Source organism: Hemitrygon akajei, chromosome 19 (assembly GCF_048418815.1).
Source record: "Hemitrygon akajei chromosome 19, sHemAka1.3, whole genome shotgun sequence".
NCBI classification, from domain to species: domain Eukaryota; kingdom Metazoa; phylum Chordata; class Chondrichthyes; order Myliobatiformes; family Dasyatidae; genus Hemitrygon; species Hemitrygon akajei.
Window position 1 is genome coordinate 62,759,499 of NC_133142.1, and position 18,620 is coordinate 62,778,118.

The 18,620-nt window shown below is 39.7% G+C and overlaps 1 protein-coding gene across 1 annotated transcript in view; it reads right to left on the reverse strand.

Moving 5' to 3' along the window:
* LOC140741988 (glycerate kinase-like) overlaps positions 1-18,620 on the reverse strand; it is a 223,377-nt gene that overhangs the window by 34,430 nt on the left and 170,327 nt on the right. Inside the window, exons 6-7 of the mRNA XM_073072637.1 lie at positions 6,713-6,870; positions 4,812-4,932 (exon numbers count right to left, since the gene is read on the reverse strand). Of these exons, the coding sequence (XP_072928738.1) occupies positions 4,812-4,932; positions 6,713-6,870 (279 nt within the window). The remainder of the gene's footprint in view (positions 1-4,811; positions 4,933-6,712; positions 6,871-18,620) is intronic.

Here is an 18,620-nt window from a genome sequence, read left to right on the forward strand (position 1 = left end):
TGTCTCAAGGGAGTATATAGTAACAAACAAGTACATACTTTGACAATAATTTTAATTTGAATTTTGAAGCATAGCATTTCAAATTCTAATTACTCAAAAAATGTTCTCTCATATCACATCACCTCTTTTAATGAGCAACTACATCTGTGCTGTCTCCATAACTAAAATCTGTTTTCTTCAAATCCTTCATCATAGATCAAGCCACCTCTGTTCTAGCTGTCAGAAGTACAACTCCCTTCCACTATCATATTCTGTTGTTCCTCATCTGTAGCTATTCTAGTGAAACTCTTTGGAATCCTTACCCAAGCCTTCCAAAAATGCAGTGTTCATCATTAATCATTAGTTTTGACACAGCTTAGCTCATCTTCATAATGTAGAAAAGCCAGAAAATCATCTGCTTTACTGTCTGACTTAACCTGCAATATGAACTCTCTTCTTGTACATTCAAAAATCTGTACTTCCATGATAATGTGCTTTCCAAGAGTTCTCTGTCTTATTTTCAAATGCAATAGGGCTGTGGTCCAACTCCACTGACAAAGCAGCAGTTACACAGAATCACCTCATATAGAACCATAGAACACTACAGCACAGTACAGGCCCTTCAGCCCTCCATGTTGTGCCGACCCATATAATCCTTTTAAAAAATACTAAACCCACACTACCCCATAACCCTCCATTTTTCTTTCATCCATGTGCCTGTCCAAGAGGCTTTTAAATATCCCTAATGTTTTAGCCTGCACCACCATCCCTGGCAAATCATTCCAGGCACTCACAACCCTCTGTGTAAAAAACTTGCAGTAATTCTGTAAGTTACTTCAAGCAGGACATGAAGTAATATACAGAGCTGAGGAGCCAGATACACTTTATACCAAACCCATCAGCTTCATGTCTGCTGATATATCTACAATAGCTCCATTCGTTAAGGTCACCAACCCCCTGGTTAAAGAGACAAGTTTAGCTAAGGTTTCTGTTCACCCTTCATTAATTATTGCTCTGAATTACTGTTAAAAGTGTAAAAATCCAAAAAGTACCAATAATTCAGCTGTTTGTGTGCACCTAGAAACTAGCCCTTGACAAGACAAGCAACGTATGATCATTCATTCCTCAATGCTGTTGGCAAGGTTTAGGATATGTCCACACAGCCTGGGGGGGATAGTGATATATAACCATATATAACAATAACCATGTAACAATTACAGCATGGAAATGGGCCATCTCAGCCCTTCTAGTCCGTGCCAAACACTTACTCTCACCTAGTCCCACCAACCAGCACTCAGCCCATAACCCTCCGTTCTTTTCCTGTCCATATACCTATCCAATTTTTTTTTAATGACAAAATTGAACCTGCCTCTACCACTTCTACTGGAAGCTCGTTCCACACAGCTACCACTCTCTGAGTAAAGAAGTCCCCCCTCGTGTTACCCATAAACTTTTGCCCCTTAACTCTCAAATCATGTCCTTTTGTTTGAATTTCCCCTACTCTCAATATGGAAAAAGCCTATCCATGTCAACTCTCATCTATCCCCCTCATAATTTTAAATACCTCTATCGTTCCCCCTCAACCTTCTACACTCCAAAGAATAAAGGCCTAACTTGTTCAACCTTCCTCTGTAACTTATGTGCTGAAACCCAGGTAACATTCTGGTAAATCTCCTCTGTACTCTCTCTATTTTGTTGATATCTTTCCTATAATTCGGTGACCAGAACTGTACACAATACTCCAAATTTGGCCTCACCAATGCCTTGTACAATTTTAACAATACATCCCAACTCCTATAGTCAATGCTCTGATTTATAAAGGCCAGCTTTCTTCACCACCCTATCCACATGAGATTCCACCTTCAGGGAACTATGCTCCATTATTCCTAGATCACTCTGTTCAATGCCCTACCATTTACCATGTATGTCCTATCAAAATGTAGCACCTCACACTTATCAGCATTAAACTCCATCTGCCATCTTTTAGCCCACTCTTCTAACTGGCCTAAATCTATCTGCAAACTTTGAAAACCTACTTCATTATCCACAACACCACCTATCTTAGTATCATCTGCCTACTTACTAATCCAATTTACCACCCCATCATCCAGATCATTAATGTATATGACAAACAACATTGGACCCAGTACAGATCCCTGAGGCACACCACTAGTCACCGGCCTCCAACCTGACAAACAGTTATTCACCACTACTCTCTGGCATCTCCCATCCAGCCATTGTTGAATCCATTTTACTACTTCAATATTAATACCTAACAATTGAACCTTCCTAACTAACCTTCCGTGTGGAACCTTGTCAAAGGCCTTACTTAAGTCCATATAGACAACATCCATTGCTTTACCCTTGTCAACTTTCCTAGTAACCTCTTCAAAAAATTCAATAAGATTTGTCAAAGATGACCTTCCACGCACAAATCCATGTTGACTGTTCCTAATCAGACCCTGTCTATCGATATAATTATATATATCTACTAAGAATACTTTCCATTAATTTACCCACCAGTGACATCAAACGTACTCTTAGATAATTGCTAGGTTTACTCTTAGAACCCTTTTTAAACAATGGAACCACGTGAGCAATACGCCAATCCTCCGGCACCATCCCCGTTTCTAATGACATTTGAAATATTTCTGTCAGAGCCCCTGCTATTTCTACACTAACTTCCCTCAAGGTCCCAGGGAATATCCTGTCAGGACCCAGAGACTTATCCACTTTTATATTCTTTAAAAGCCCCAGTACTTCCTCTTCTTTAACCATAATAGTTTCCATAACTACCTTACTTGTTTCCCCTACCTTACACAATCCAATATCCTTCTCCTTAGTGAATACTGAAGCGAAGAAATTGTTCAAAATCTCCGCCATCTCTTTTGGCTCCACATATAGCTGTCCACTCTGATTCTCTAAGCGACCAATTTTATCCCTCACTATCCTTTTGCTATTAATATAACTGTAGAAACCCTTCGGATTTATTTTCACCTTACTTGCCAAATCAATTTCATATCTGCTTTTAGCTTTTCTAATTTCTTTCTTAAGATTCTTTTTACATTCTTTATATTCCTCGATCACCTCATTTACTCCATGCTGCCGATATTTATTGTAGATATCTCTCTTTTTCCAAACCAAGTTTCCAATATCCCTTGAAAACCATGGCTCTCTCAAACTTTTAACCTTTCCTTTCAACCTAACAGGAACATAAAGATTCTGTACCCTCAAAATTTCACCTTTAAATGACCTCCATTTCTCTATTACATCCTTCCCATAAAACAAATTGTCCCAATCCACTCTTTCTAAATCCTTTCACATCTCCTCAAAGTTAGCCTTTCTCCAATCAAAAATCTCAACCCTGGGTCCAGTCCTATCCTTCTCTATAATTATATTGAAACTAACGGCATTGTGATCACTGGACCCGAAGTGCTCCCCAACACAAACCTCCATCACCTGACCTATCTCATTCCCTAACAGGAGATCCAACACTGCCCCTTCTCTAGTTGGTACCTCTATGTATTGCTGCAAAAAACTATCCTGCACACATTTTACAAACTCCAAACCATCCAGCCCTTTTACAGAATGGGCTTCCCAGTCTATGTGTGGAAAATTAAAATCTCCCACAATCACAACCTTGTGCTTACTACAAATATCTGCTATGACTAGGCAGTGGTCATTTGTGTGGGCAGTATTGTCATGGGTCAAGTGCAGGGTTCAGAGTTTGGATAGAGAACAATCTGGCCCAATGATTTTGCACTTCTCACAGCGAAGACACCCACTGTCTTCATTACCTATTGTACAATGGAGAGCATACTAACTGACTGCATCACTATCTGATATGCAGGAACCACTGTACATGTTTGAAATAAGCTGCAGCAAGTTGTGAACTCAGTCAGTTCCATCCTGGGCACTAGCCTCCCCAGCATCCAGGACTTCTTCAAGAAACAGTGCCTCAGAAAGGTGGCATCCATCATTAAGGATCCCCATCACCCAGGACATGTCCTCTTCTCACTGCTACCATTAGGAAGGAGGAACAGAATCCTGAAGATACACACTCAGTGATTCAGGAACAGCTTCTTCCCCTCTACCATCAGATTTCTAAATGGACATTGAACCTATGAACTCTGCCTCACTAAATTTCCTTTTTTTTCCTTACTACTTAATTATAATCTATATAATGTGTGTGCACTTACTGTAATTTACAGTTCTTATTATGCATTGCAACATACTGTTGCTGCATTACAACAAATCTCACGACATATGCCAGTGATATTAAACCTGATTCTGATACCAGCAATCAATTCCAAAATAATTCTCTCAAACAAACACCATGGAAGTAATAACCATAGCAATGCCATAGAAAAAAAATCACTCCTAAACAATCTCTGGAATGAATGTAACAGGAGAATTAAGAAAGAACCTCACATTACCAAAGAACAAATACTCCTAAAAGAATCTCTGGAATGAATGTAACAAGAGAATTAAAGCCAATGACATCATATAAATCATAATGGGAATGTAGGACGTTATCACATCAATCTCACAGATTATATTACAAGGAAATAAACAATGTCTATTTCCTGGCAATTTTAAAAACCTGAGGGGTATGAAGGTTTATAAATTTTTTTTAAATTATAAAACCTTAAGAAAATACGGCACACATATTTCTTACATTTAGATAGCCTTCATTTTATTTGTTGAAATTACTCATATGTGATTTCTAACACAAATGATATATCAAAACTTTCAGGCTGTAGATGAATATATTTAATTCAAAGGCTGGAACGGTACAATTTTTTTTTGCAACATAAGTACATAAGTCTTACCTAAACTGTCAGGGCTATCAATTGAAAAACACATTAGAATAACATCTGTATCTGGATAGGAAAGAGGCCTAAGTCGATCATAATCTTCCTGTCCTGCTGTATCCCAGAGAGCCAGTTCAACCTGCAGAAGATGAAAATAATCAATTTTCATACATCTCAAATGCCTCATTCAGAGAATCTCTGAATTAAAACAATCTCTGAGGACAGAGAAATAATGCAGATTCGTTCTACAAGAAATGAATTTCACTGTAAGCTAACAACTCCATCTGCTGAAAATTACTTAAAGTAAAAATAACCTTGAATATTGTTAAGGAACTCAAACATATTGATGAATATGTGGATGTGTGTTTCTGAGCCAATTACACTGCGGAAATTATTGGGAAACAAACTTCACAAGCTTGGAATCACTATTCTTTTCACAACTAAGCTTTGCATCAAAATCTCCCAGGATGCAGACTTTCTTCCCCGTGCCCAATATCTCAAATGAAACCATTAATTTTTTTGAGAGAATTCCAGAGGTTCTTGTGAAAGAAAATAAATCAGTAGTATAGTCACCAGATGTAATCAGTAATTCAGAAGGAACTCCTATACCTCAAGATGATGCAGCTTGTTATCTATGGCAGTTAGCATAACCAAAGGAGAAGCTAGATAAACCCAGGAGAAAGAAAATACTGTTAAATCCTGATGCTTTGGCGATCCAAACGTTCGTTGGAAGTTACGAATGAGGCACAAAACGTGTTGCTTAAGATTGTTTTATTTAAGTGTTAGAACAAAGATGAAGGGAGAAGGAGCATGAGCAATGAGACTGAACAAAGAGAGACAGTGGGTAAGAACAAGAGAGCCCAAGGAAGAAAAAAAGTTTTCCTATACCAGACCACTGATTCTATTGAAACTCAAACAGATAACAGCTAATTAAATATGCAGATTCAAGTAATGTGACACCTGCCACTGAAACCAGTAAGTTTCCAGAAAAATACAATGGAAACTGTAACTCACTGAACAATTGCATGTATACAGGTGATTATATAAAAAACACAAACATGCATAGGAATGTTAAACTACAAGGAAAAATAACAATTCTACAGCTCAATCCAACAATGCTGAAGGTAAGATGAAGGATGGCTAAATTGGTCTCTAATCTCTGGAACTAACCTATTGTTTGTGCTGTCAGTGGCAAATAAATCTACATAGAAGTAATTTCCAATCTTCCAAATCCTAGCTTCAGAAATCATTCTGCTACTCAATACGAGCAAGGTAATGAATCTCAAAACATGAGGAATGCTGAAAAAATATACAGCTGTAAGTTTCAAAATGCTTAGCATAACCATTTCACCATTTGTCTCCCCTTTCCCAATCTCTGAACTCTCACCCTTTTTTTAAAAAAAAGGGGCCAATATTGATACGTTTAAATAAATGGGGAAATAGTAGCAGTAGTGTAATCACTTGAGTCGAGTATGTTCTTCTAAGTGGTTGTCTATTTAGGATGGATTCCCTTAATGGAAAATGCCTGTGCATGACTTTGTTTAATGTGGAGAGGTTGATTCATGGCCATCACCACATGATACCTTACGAACTAGGGTTAGGATCCACTGGTATGGAATGCAAGACGACTGGGAACGCTTCACTGCTGCAGCCTTCCTCCACCTTCCCTGCCATTGTGATGTGTCGTCATCTTCCACCAACTCCACCACTGAGGTCTTGGTTGGATTGCTATCTGTCTAGAACCTCCCCCTTGACCTAACTAACATGGATGACCCTACCAGGAGCTAAGCGCCAGGTGGCTAAACTCCGACAGCAATAAAAGCTAGATTTTTACCTTAGTGAACAAGGGCTAATACAATACAATCATTAAACATTTGAAATCTAACATTTGTGGTATGCCTATAGATCTTATTACCAACCTGCTTTCCATCCACTTCGATATCTGCCACATAATTTTCAAAAACTGTTGGAACGTACACCTCAGGGAACTGATCTTTACTGAAGACGATTAGTAGACATGTCTTCCCACAAGCACCATCACCAACTATTACGAGTTTTTTGCGTATGGCAGCCATCACTGTAAAAAAGATTGATTAAAAATTATTTATGTCATTTACATGATACATTACATCAGAAAATTGTTTTCTTTTAAATTTATGGTCGACTGTCAACATCCTTAACATTAGACCATAAGCATAAGACATAGGAGCAGAATTAGAACATTGAGTCTGTTCCACCACGGCTTTTCTCTCTCGCCTCCATTCTCCTGCCTTCTCCCCTAATATTTGACGTCCTTGCTAATCAAGAACCTATTAACCTCTACTTTAAATATACCCAATGACTTGGCATCCACAGTCACCTGTGGCAATGAATTCCACACATTCACCACTCTCTGGCTACAAAAATTACTCATCTCTGTTCTAAAGGGATGTCCTTTTATTCTGTGGATGTTCTCTTTGATCCTTAACAACCCCACAATAAGAAACATCCTTTCCATATCCACCTGATCTTTCAATATTCGCTATTGTGCAACTGCTAGTGTCTGAAGTTACATCCACAAAATAGATCCAGTGTCAATGAAGGAATTATCAATGAAGGATACACTCAAGTAGTGACAGAGTGCAACATGGAGTCATACAAATAAAGCATTATTACACACCTTTCAGCCATCAAATCTCCCGACCATCCATTTACACTAATCCTACATTAATCCCATTTTTAATCTTCCCACATTCACATCAACTCTGCTCAGATTCTGCACTCATCAACATTAGCTGTAATTTAGAGCAACACATTAACCCACCATCCCACATGTCTTTGGGATTTGGGGTAAAACAAAATGGAACCCCTAGAGTAAGACACAAGTCAAGTGGAGGGCATGCAAACTCCGCACAGTCAGCACCTCCATCAGGATTGAACCTGCGTCTTTGGAAATGTAAGGCAGAGGCTCCATTAGCAGCACGAGAGGAACTTGCATATGATGGGTTCCATGCATCTTCTAGCCTCGTGGTTATTATTTGGGAAGTGCTAGTGCTCATGAAACATTCAACAGCACCACAAAGAGCAGGTTTTCCTAGTGGCCACTCTATTGTCATGACAAGGCCACTCTCACGTTGGAGTCACAATACCTCATATTCTGTCTGGTAGCTTCCAACCTGATGACACAAACATTGATTTCTCCAAATTCTGGTAATTTCTCACCCCTCCCACTTCTCTTCTTCTCACCTCCCTCTGGTTCCTCTCCATTTTCCCTTTGTGTCATGGACCAGTTATCAGATTTTTTTAAAATAGATCCTTAACTCTTCCACCTACTACCTCCCAGCTTCTCACTTCATCACACTTGCATTTGGTCTTACCCATCACCTGCCAGCTTGTACTCCCCCTTGCCCCCACCCCCCCCCCCCCACCTTCTCATTCTGGTTTCTGCCTCTTTCTTTCCAGCACTGGTGAAGGGTTCTCAGTCTAAAACATCAACATCTAAAACATCATTCCTCTCCGTAAATGCTGCTTCATACTGAGCTTATCCAGCATTTACACAGAAACATAGAAAACTTACAGCACACAAAGCTGTGCCGAACATGTCCTTACCTTAGAACTACATAGGCTTACCCATAGCCCTCTAGTTTTCTAAGTCCATGTACCTATCCAGGAGCCTCTTAAAAGACCCTATAGTTTCCGCCTCCACCACCGCAGCCGGCGGCCCATTCCATGCACTCACCACCCTCCGCGTAAAAAACTTTACCCCTGACATCTCCTCTGTACCTACTTTCAAGCACCTTAAAACTATGTCCTCTCGTGCTAGCCATTTCAGTCCTGGGGAACCCACACGATCTTCTCAATATCTTGTACACCAAGATCAGGTCACCATGTTGGCTGCTATTAAGCTTCATGAACATAATTGAACCTGCACTCATCTAGCTAGAATATTCCACCCTATTTAAGACCATAAAATAAAGGAGCAGAATTAAGCCAACTGGTCTATCAAGTCAGTTCTGGTCATAGCTGATCCATTTTTCCTCTCAGCCCCAATCTCCTGCTTTCAGTATCCCTTCATGCCCTGACCAATTAAGAATCTATCAACATCTGCCTTAAATATACATAAAAACATCCTCCGCAGCCTGTGGCAACAAATTCCAAAGGTTCACCATTCTCTGGCTAAAGAAGTTCTTCATCACCTTTATTCTAAAAGGACACCCCTTTATTCTGATGCTGTGTCCTCTGGTCTTAGACTCTCCCACCACAGGAAGCAACCTCTCCATATCCACTCTATCAAGACCTTTCACCATTCGATAGGTTTCAATGAGGTCACCCCTCATTCTTCTGAATTCCAGCGAATACAGACCCAGAGCCTTCAAATGCTCTTCACATCACAAGCCATTCAAACCTGGAATAATTTTCATGAAACTCCTTTGAACACTCTCCAGTTTCAGCACATCCTTTCTAAGAGGCCCAAACTGTTTACAATACTACAAGTGAGGCCTCATCAGTGCTTTTTAAAGTCTCACATTACCTCCTCCCTTTTAGAGTTCTCTTGAAATGAATGCTAACAACGTGTTCGTCTTCCTCAGCACAGACTCAACCTGCAAATTAACCTTTAGGGAATCCTGCACAAAGAATCCCAAGTCCCTCAGTGCCTCAATGTTTTTTGTAATTTCTCTCCACTTCAAAAATAAGTGATCCTTTCATTTCTTCTACCAAAGTGCATGACCATACACTTCCCGACAATGTATTCCATCTGCCATTTCTTTGCCCATTCTCCTAACCCAAGTCCTTGTTATTTGCCTCTCTACTTCCTAACTTTATGTTGTTGTCTGCAAGCTTTGCAACAAAGCCATCAATTCCATCATCACCGACATATAACATTAAAAAAATTGGTCCCAACACAGACACCTGTGGAACATCACTAGTCACCAGCAGCCAACCAGAAAACCCATCCCTTATTTATTTATTATCTTCCCCCCTCTCTGCCCCTCTCACAATCACTCCTTGCCTGCTCTTCATCTCCCTCTGGTGCTCCCCTCCCCCTTTCTTACTCCCTAGGCCTCCCATCCCATGATTCTTTCCCTTCTCCAGCTGTGTATCCCTTTTGCCAATCACCTTTCCAGCTCCTCCCCCTCCTGTCTTCTCCTATCATTTCAGATTTCCCCCTCCCCCTCTCAAATCTCTTACTATCTCTTCTTTCAGTTAGTCCTGATGAAGGGTCTCGGCCCAAATCGTCGACTGTACTTCTTCCTGTAGATGCTGCCTGGTCTGCTGCATTCCATCAGCATTTTAGGCTCCCTTTATTCCCACTCTTTGCCTCCTGCCAACCAGCCACTGCTTTATTCATGCTAGAATCTTTCCTGTAATACCATAGCCTCGTAGCTTTTTAAGCATCCTCAAACGTTGCACCTTGTCAAAGGCCTTCCTGAAAATCCAAGTACACATCATCCAATTTGCTTTTGTCTATCCTGCTTGTTATTTCAATAGATTAGTCAGGCAAGAATTTCCCTTGGGAAACCATGCTGACTTTGGCCTATTTTATTATACGCCTCCAAAAGGAGAGAAGGTGGAGTGGCAGATGATGGCGCGAAACTGCGACTCCTTTGCTTGCATCTGAGGAAACAACTCTATTTCCATCTTTAATATCTTTACTTTTCCCTTTCAGGGTTCTTTTGAAGACCTTGACCTGGAATTACACACTGTCTATGGTTCTTTACAGGAATGGGACCCGCTCTCAGGGTTTCAGGACTGGGCTTAAGTATTTGGCTCTGCTTTGGAAGCCTAGGATCTCGGGGCTCTGGAGACAGGCGGATCAAGGGTCAGTTTCATAACAGGAGAATCACGTGCCATAGGGGGAGTCGGAATATCTGTGGCTCCCCAGAGACTCATGAGCTTTGGCCATGAGCTCGAAAAAAGCGACATGGCAGACTTTTAACATCGTAAATCAGCGAACTGTTTGTTATGTCTCCCCACTCGCTGTGAAAACTGAGACAACTCTTTCTCCCTTATTAGGGAGAGAGAGAACGTGGTATGTCGAATGCCAGGTGAACAATGTAGTCTTTGGGGTAACTGCAAATCTGTGTCTTTACTGTTGCTTTGTTCACGCTTGAGTGCTCGGTGGCCGATGCCAATGTTTTTTTTTGCCGGTGGGGAAGGGGGGATTGTTGCTTGCTGGCGCTTACGTGCGGGGGGAGGGTTACTGGGGGGGACTTTGGGGTTCTAATAATTGACTGTCATTCATTCTTTGGGGCACTCCTCTGTTTTCATAGCTGGTTGCGAAGAAAAAGCACTTCAGGATGTATATTGTATACATTTCTCTGACATTAAATTGTACCTTTGAAACCTTTGAAGTACCCCAAAACCACATCCTTAACAATTGACTAATTGGCCTATCATTTCCTTTCTTCTGACTCTCTCCCTTCTTAAAAAGTGGAGGGATGTTTGCAATTTTCCAGTCTTGCAGAACCATTACAGGATTTAGTGATTCTTGAAAGAACATTAGTAATACCTTCACAATCTCTTCAGCCACCTCTTTCAAAAACCTGGGATGCACACCATCTGGTCCAGGTGATTCATCTACCTTCAGGCCTTTCTCCCTGGTAATGGTAACTTGACACATCTCATGATCCCTGTCACTGGAACTTCTACCATACTCCTAGTGTCTTCCACAATGAAGACTGATGCAAAATATTTATTCAGTTCGTCTGCCATTTCCTTGTCCCCCACTAGTATCACTCCATCATCATTTTCCAGCGGTCCAATATCCACTGTCACCTCTCTTTTACACTTTATGTATCTTAAGAAACTCTAATATTATTGACTAACTTACTTTTGTATTCCATCTTTACCTTCTTAATGACTTTTTTTAGTTGTCTTCTGTTGGATTTTAAAAGCTTCCCAATCCTCTAAATTCCCACTAATTTTGCTTTATGATATGCCCTCTCTTTGGCTTTTATGCTGTCTTTGACTTCTCTTTTTAGCCACAGTTGTGTCATCTTTCCTTTAGAATACTTCTTCCTCTTTGGGATGTATATATCCTGTGCTTTCCAAATTGCTTCCAGAAATTTCTGCCATTGCTGCTCTGCCATCATCCCTGCCAGTGTTTTTTCCCTAATCAATTCTGGCCAGCTCCTCTCTCAAGCCTCTGTATTTCCCTTTACCCCAGGTAACACTGATATATATGACTTTAGCTTCCCTTTCTCAAATTTCAGGATGAACTTGATCATATTATGATCACTTTCCCCTCAGAGTTCCTTTAACTTAAGCTCTCTAATCAATTCTGGCTTATAATAGCTGAACCTTAGTGGGCTCAACCATGAGCTACTCTAAAAAGCCTTCTCATAGGCATTTTAGAAATTACCCCGCTTGAAATCCAGCACCACCCTGATTTTCCCAATCTACCTGCATATTGAAATCGCCCATGACTATTGTAACATTGCCCTTTTGGCATGCATTTTCCATCTCCTGTTGTAATTTGTAGACCACATCTTTGTTGCTGTTTGGGTGTCTGTATATAACTCCCATCATGGTCTTTTTACTCCTACTCAGTTCATCCACCACTTCCTTGTCCCCTATTTCTCAAGCATCGTTTTCCAGTGGCCTGATATCTACTTTCACCTCTCTTTTATACTTTATATATCTAAAGCAACTGTCTGAAACCTCTTTAATATTATTGGCTAGCTTACTTTCTTATTTCATCGTTTCCTCCTTAATGGCTTTCTTAGTTGCTTTCTGTTCCCCCAATCCTCTGACTTCCCATTAATATTTGCTCTGTTATATGCCCTCTCATTGGCTTTTATGTTGGCTTTGACTGCTCTTGTTATCCTCACAAGGCATGCCCTCTAGTCCAGGCAGGGGATATAATAATATCAATAGCTTGGACAAAGAAACAAATATTAAGGGGCACCTTAAAGTGAATTTAATTGGTAGCATTGTGAGGGTTAAGCAGCCATTTCATCAGAATTCAAGGCAGCTGGAGCACATCTGCAAAAGGGTATGATAATTAAAGATTAGGGATTCTCAAGAGGCTAAAATTGGAGAACTGCAGACATGCGCAATGAGCGTAGGGCTGGTGAAGATTACAGACAAAGGTGAAAATTCTGTCCTGACGAAGGTTCTCAGCCCAAAACGATGGCTGTTTATTCCTCTCCATAGATACCGCCTGACCTACTGAGTTCTTCCTGTATTTTATGTGTGTTACTGTGGATTTCCAGTATCTGCAGAATCTCTTGTGTTTATGAAAATCCCAAAATTGAGGTGTTCTACATGATAGACATTTGCAATGTATTTATGTAATAATTACAGGGAACAAAATGACTATAACCATAATGACGAAGTTAACTAACGTAACTCTTTGGACAAGTGGGTGGGGCATTAGGTATAAATCAGTGCTCCAGCATGCTATGGCAATGATACAAGTTGTTGCAGATTCAATGTTTGAGAAGCTGTCAATTTTGTTTGTACAATTTCATGAAAATTAGTGTGCAAGGGGAAGGTATAGCTACAGGGCTGGCAGTAACTTCTAAGTGCTCTCCTTATCAGGTTTGAAGCAGCAGAATCGTACAGAATATTGTAGTTTATCAAAGTGGAGAGGATGGGTGAAGATAGCAAAAACTGGACCACAATTCCCACATCTCATCCCTACTGTATAAACTTTCACAATGTGTGAATGATTATTGTTAATTCTGTGCTGCAGTGCTTTTGAGATAAAAAGTAAAAGACTCATCTCCATTTAATCTTTATATATTAACACAGAACTGGCATTTTCTCCATAGGACCAACAAGACTAACAACACTGCATATTTAGGGCAAACCATGAAGATATGAAGAACAGCTTTCTCAACATAACAAATAACTTACTCTACCCAGGAACATTATTGTTCATATCCCTCAAAAATATTTCTTTGTAACAATTAACTTTGAATATTTAGAATTAGAAACAATTTAGAAACAAGGTATATTTAGAATTCTAGGCACTTTCACTCAGAAGGGTGATAGTGGAAATATCAAACTGAATATGAAACTGCAAATACTGGAATATGAAGAAAAACTAAATATATAATAAATATAATATATATTAAATATATAACATAATATATAATAAATATATAATTTTTTAAAAAACTAAATATATAATAAAAATATGAAACTGCAAATACTGGAATATGAAGAAAAACTAAATTCCAGCAAGAATTCAGTGAGGTGGTAAAAGAATGGTTGGCATTTTAGATTGAGATCCAGCAGCAGGACATAGTTCACCATGGATACCATAAAGTCACATTACAGGAATAGGCCATTTCACCCAAGTCTGCTCTGCCAATCCATCATGGTCTCTCTCAACCCTATTCTCTTGCTTTCTCCCCGTAACCTTTCATACCTTGACTAATCAAGAATCTATCAACCTCAGCTTTAAATATATCCAATGACTTGGCCTCCACAACCATCTGTGGTAATGAATTCCACAGATTCACCACTTTCTAGTTAAAAAGCTTCACCACATCTCTGTTCTAAAGGTACATTCTTCTACTCTGAGGCTGTATCCTCTGGTCCTAGACTAACCTACTATAGGAAACATCCTCTCCAACATCCACACTATCTAGCTCTATCAACATTCAAACACGAGGAAATCTGCAGATGTTGGAAATTCAAGCAACACACACAAAATGCTGGTGGAACACAGCAGGCCAGGCAGCATCTATAGGAAGAAGTACAGTCGGCCCTCCTTATCCGCGGATTCCGTATGCACGGATTCAACCAACTGCGGATTGGGAAAACCCGGAAGTTCCCTCTCCAGCAATCGTTGCTTCAGCATGTACAGACTATTTTTTCTTGTCATTATTCCCTAAACAATACAGTATAACAACTATTTACATAGCATTTATATTGTACTAGGTATTATAAGTAATCTAGAAATGACTTAAAAGTACAGGCAATCCCCGGGTTATGAATGAGTTCCATTCCTAAGTCCGTCTTTAAGTCGGATTTGAAGTCGGAACAGGTACATCTGGTATTATTTAGCGTCAGTTAGTCAAACGTTTTTCTTAGTATATAGTACATATTTTACCTTTCTATGCATATAAAACACTTAAGAAACATACGTTTTTCAATAATTTAACCACTGCGTTGCTTAGTAATAATTGTAGCCTTCATCGGGGCAGGGCCTTTCACATTCTCCATTAAAATTGTTCCAATCGTTGCCTGACTGTAGCCTAACGCTTTTCTAATGACCGATGGCGTTTCACCTCTTTCCGATCGCTTTATTACTTTCACCTTATTTGCAATTGCGATCGTGATTATTTTCATGAACAGAAACACTGCGGATTCAGAGCTACGCTGCCAGGTCCTAATGTCCAACGCACGGAGACATGTTAAATAAAGTCTGGGGTTCTGCTGGGTCCTAAAGACCACTGCACTGATACATGTTAAATCAGGGACTTGAGCATCTGCGAATTTTGGTATCCGCAGGGGTTCCCGGAACCAATCCCCCGCAGATAAGGAGGGCCGACTGTACAGTCGACGTTTCAGGCTGAGACCCTTCATCAGGTCTCGGCCTGAAACGTCAACTGTACTTCTTCCTATAGATGCTGCCTGGCCTGCTGCGTTCTATCAACGTTCAAAAGGTTTCAATGAGATCTCCTCCTCATTCTTCTAAACTCCAGTGAATACAGGCCCAGAGCCATTAAACAGTTGACATTTTTTCTTTGGAGTGAAATGTTTCACCCCAAAATATACGTAATCACCAATCAAAAATTAAGGAATCACATAATTTAAGTAAAATCTTTAATACTTTATATATCTGAATTTCCACTTAAAAATACACTCAAAATTATGAAACTCTTCCTAAAAAGTAGATCAAAGTCAGTGATTATACTTCATCACCTTATGCACTCAAAACCAGTGGCAATTCTGTAATGTAGCCTCAATGGTAAAATAAGGGATTTTTAAATTCGATTTCATATCCAATAGTGGTTCATGTTTTTTTAAATAAAGGAAATTCAGACTTGTTTTTCTGCCTGACAGCCCACAAATACAGTATTTTACAACATCTGGGAAATGCTGTTCATATGTTAGTGTATCATTGGGATTAGGTCCACCAAGGGAACTGCTTTCTTTGGTAGCCAAGGGAAACCCTGGGGACGGCAGATCCCAGAGATACACTAAGATATGCGCAGCAGATTCAGATGAGTGGTATATTGGGGTATATAAAACTTAAAAATAAAAGTAACTTTTGGAACAAGCACTGAAACTGACTTCTATTACTATGTCCTGTTTATTATTGACATGTTGCTTGCTACTGCTAACCAACCCTAAAAACTTGTTCAAATGAGCTGATTGCATGTCACAATCAGGAAATGGCATGCAGAAATAACATAACAATAAATTAAATGTCCTTTTAGAAATGCTACCTGCTAAACTAATTTCTGTAATTCATAACATTTTGAGTAAATCAATCCAACGTGAGACATGCATTACGATTAGCTATATAAATGAAAATAAAGTTTTATAAAAATTTTTTTGAAGTTTTAAAAAAATATATACAGTATGTGTCCTCTTGCAAGGTAATGGGAGGGGGCAACTACCAGTTTGTTGTGTTATTGCCAACATATATCGAATATAATAAAGAACTTAACTTTTGGTGATGCTGGCCCTGAAGTATTTTTTTTAATCACAGTCCTCAGGAATTACCACTGAGGTGTCGCACTAAATCTCTTTATTACCCCTTTCTTACCAAAGGCAAACCATCTCAGTCCTCCACCTATAACTGCATTTTCTTTTTAAATGCATTGTATTTAGCATAACACTATTACAGCGCCATCAACTGTGATTCAACATCCGTTGCTGTAAGGAATTTATATTTTCCCTTTGTGACCACATGGGCTTTCTGCCACATCCCAAAAGACATTGGGGTTAGGGTTAGTAAATTGTATGCTACACTGGAAACACAGTGACACTTGCAGACTGTCCCCAGCACATATTCAGACTGTGTTGGCTATTGATGCAAATCACTTATTTCACTGTGTATTTCAATGAACATGACAAATAAAGCTAATTGTTAATCATTATGTGGATACAATGAAAGGAATGGGATTGGAAAAAGTGATACAGGATCTCAATACACAAGATAGTTGGGAAGAGTGATTAATAACATCAAACACATTACACTGTTGTTAATTCATCTTCGTTTTTGTCCTAGCCTTTCAAGCTTATCAATGATGTGAGGGATCTTGGCTGGGAAGGTGGAAGTTCAAAGTAAATTTGTTATCAAAGGGTTAGGGTCACCATATACTCCTCTGAGATTCACTTTCTTGCAAGCAAGTTACACACAGACTGACAACCAATGTGCAAAAGAAGAAAATCTATGCAAATACAAAAACATAATAAGTAAACGATTCATACTGAGATTGAGTTGTAGAGTCCTTGAAAGTGAGTTCATAGGTTATAGAATCAGTTAGTTGCTGTGGTGTGTGAAGTTATCCCAGCTGGCTCAGGAACCTGATGGTTCCTGAATCTGGTGGTATGGGACCCAAAGCTCCTGTACCTCCTCCCCAAAGGCCTCTACATCAATGAGACCTGACATAGATCAGAGGACTGCTTTGTTGAGCACCTCCGCTCTGTCCACTACAAAAGGTGAGCCTTCCTGGTGGCCACCATTTTAATTCTACTTCCTATTCCCATATGTTGGTCTATGGCTTCCTCTTCTGACATGATGAGGCCACTCACAGATTGAAGGAGGAAGATCTTGTATTCTGTCTGGGTAGCCTCCAGCCTGACATTGATATCACAACATTTCTCCTCCCGCCCCCACCCCCTTCTGCTCCCCTTTTATGCCTTTACATCTTCCCCCTCTGAAGTTCCCACTCCTTCCCTTTATCCCATGGTTCATTCTCCTCTCGTATCAGGTTCTTCCTCAAGTCTTCCACCTATAGCCTCCCAGCTTAATTTAGTCTCCCCTCCCCCCACACACCTACTTTTCCCCTCACCTAGTTTCACCTATTATTTGCCAGATGGTGCGCCTTCCACTCCCCCACCTTTTTCTGTCATCTTCCCCCTTCTTTTCCAGTCCTATGAAAGACTTGAAATATCAACTGTTTATTCCTCTTCACAGATGCTGCCTGACCTGTTGAGCTCTTGTGGCATTTGTGTGTTACTGTGCTTCTTCTGCCTGTCCCCCAGCTTACCACAACCTGCTTTCTCCATAACCAAACTCTCCTGATTCAATTAACACTGACATCCACTCCTGTTAAAAGATTGCTTGGGTTTGTATTATCACAAAAAAACAGGATGAATCTAAATTGCCCAACTATTGTCTTATCTATCTACCCTCAATCTTTAGTGGAAGGAAAGAAAATAATTAACAGTGCAATCAAACAATAGCTTGTTGTTAATATCCTGCTTATTCACGCTTGGTTTCAGTGTACCATTTAAGAATTGAATGCTACAGGAAAGCTAATTTCAAAAACTGAACATCTGAATGTTTCTCATTACCTGAAGTGCTGGGTGATGATTCTGGTCCTCTGGTGCTTATCATTACAATCTCTAGAGCAGTGGTTCCCAATATGGGGCGTACGCCCCACAGGGGGGTAATTTGATTTTTAAGGGGGGCAATTCGAGAATGAGTTATTAACAGTGAATTTTTTCTAGTAAGTAAGTCTGTGTGAGTTAATACATATGTGTATATACAGTATGCATACATAAAAATACTTGTGTGTATGTACATGTGTAATTGCGTATGTACTGTATATATAGTGTATCACCATCATTACAACCATCAAATGGCTTTCATAATTAAATTAATGAATTGACTGATGTAGGAAGGAACGAATGAACAAGTCCAAATGCTTTAAG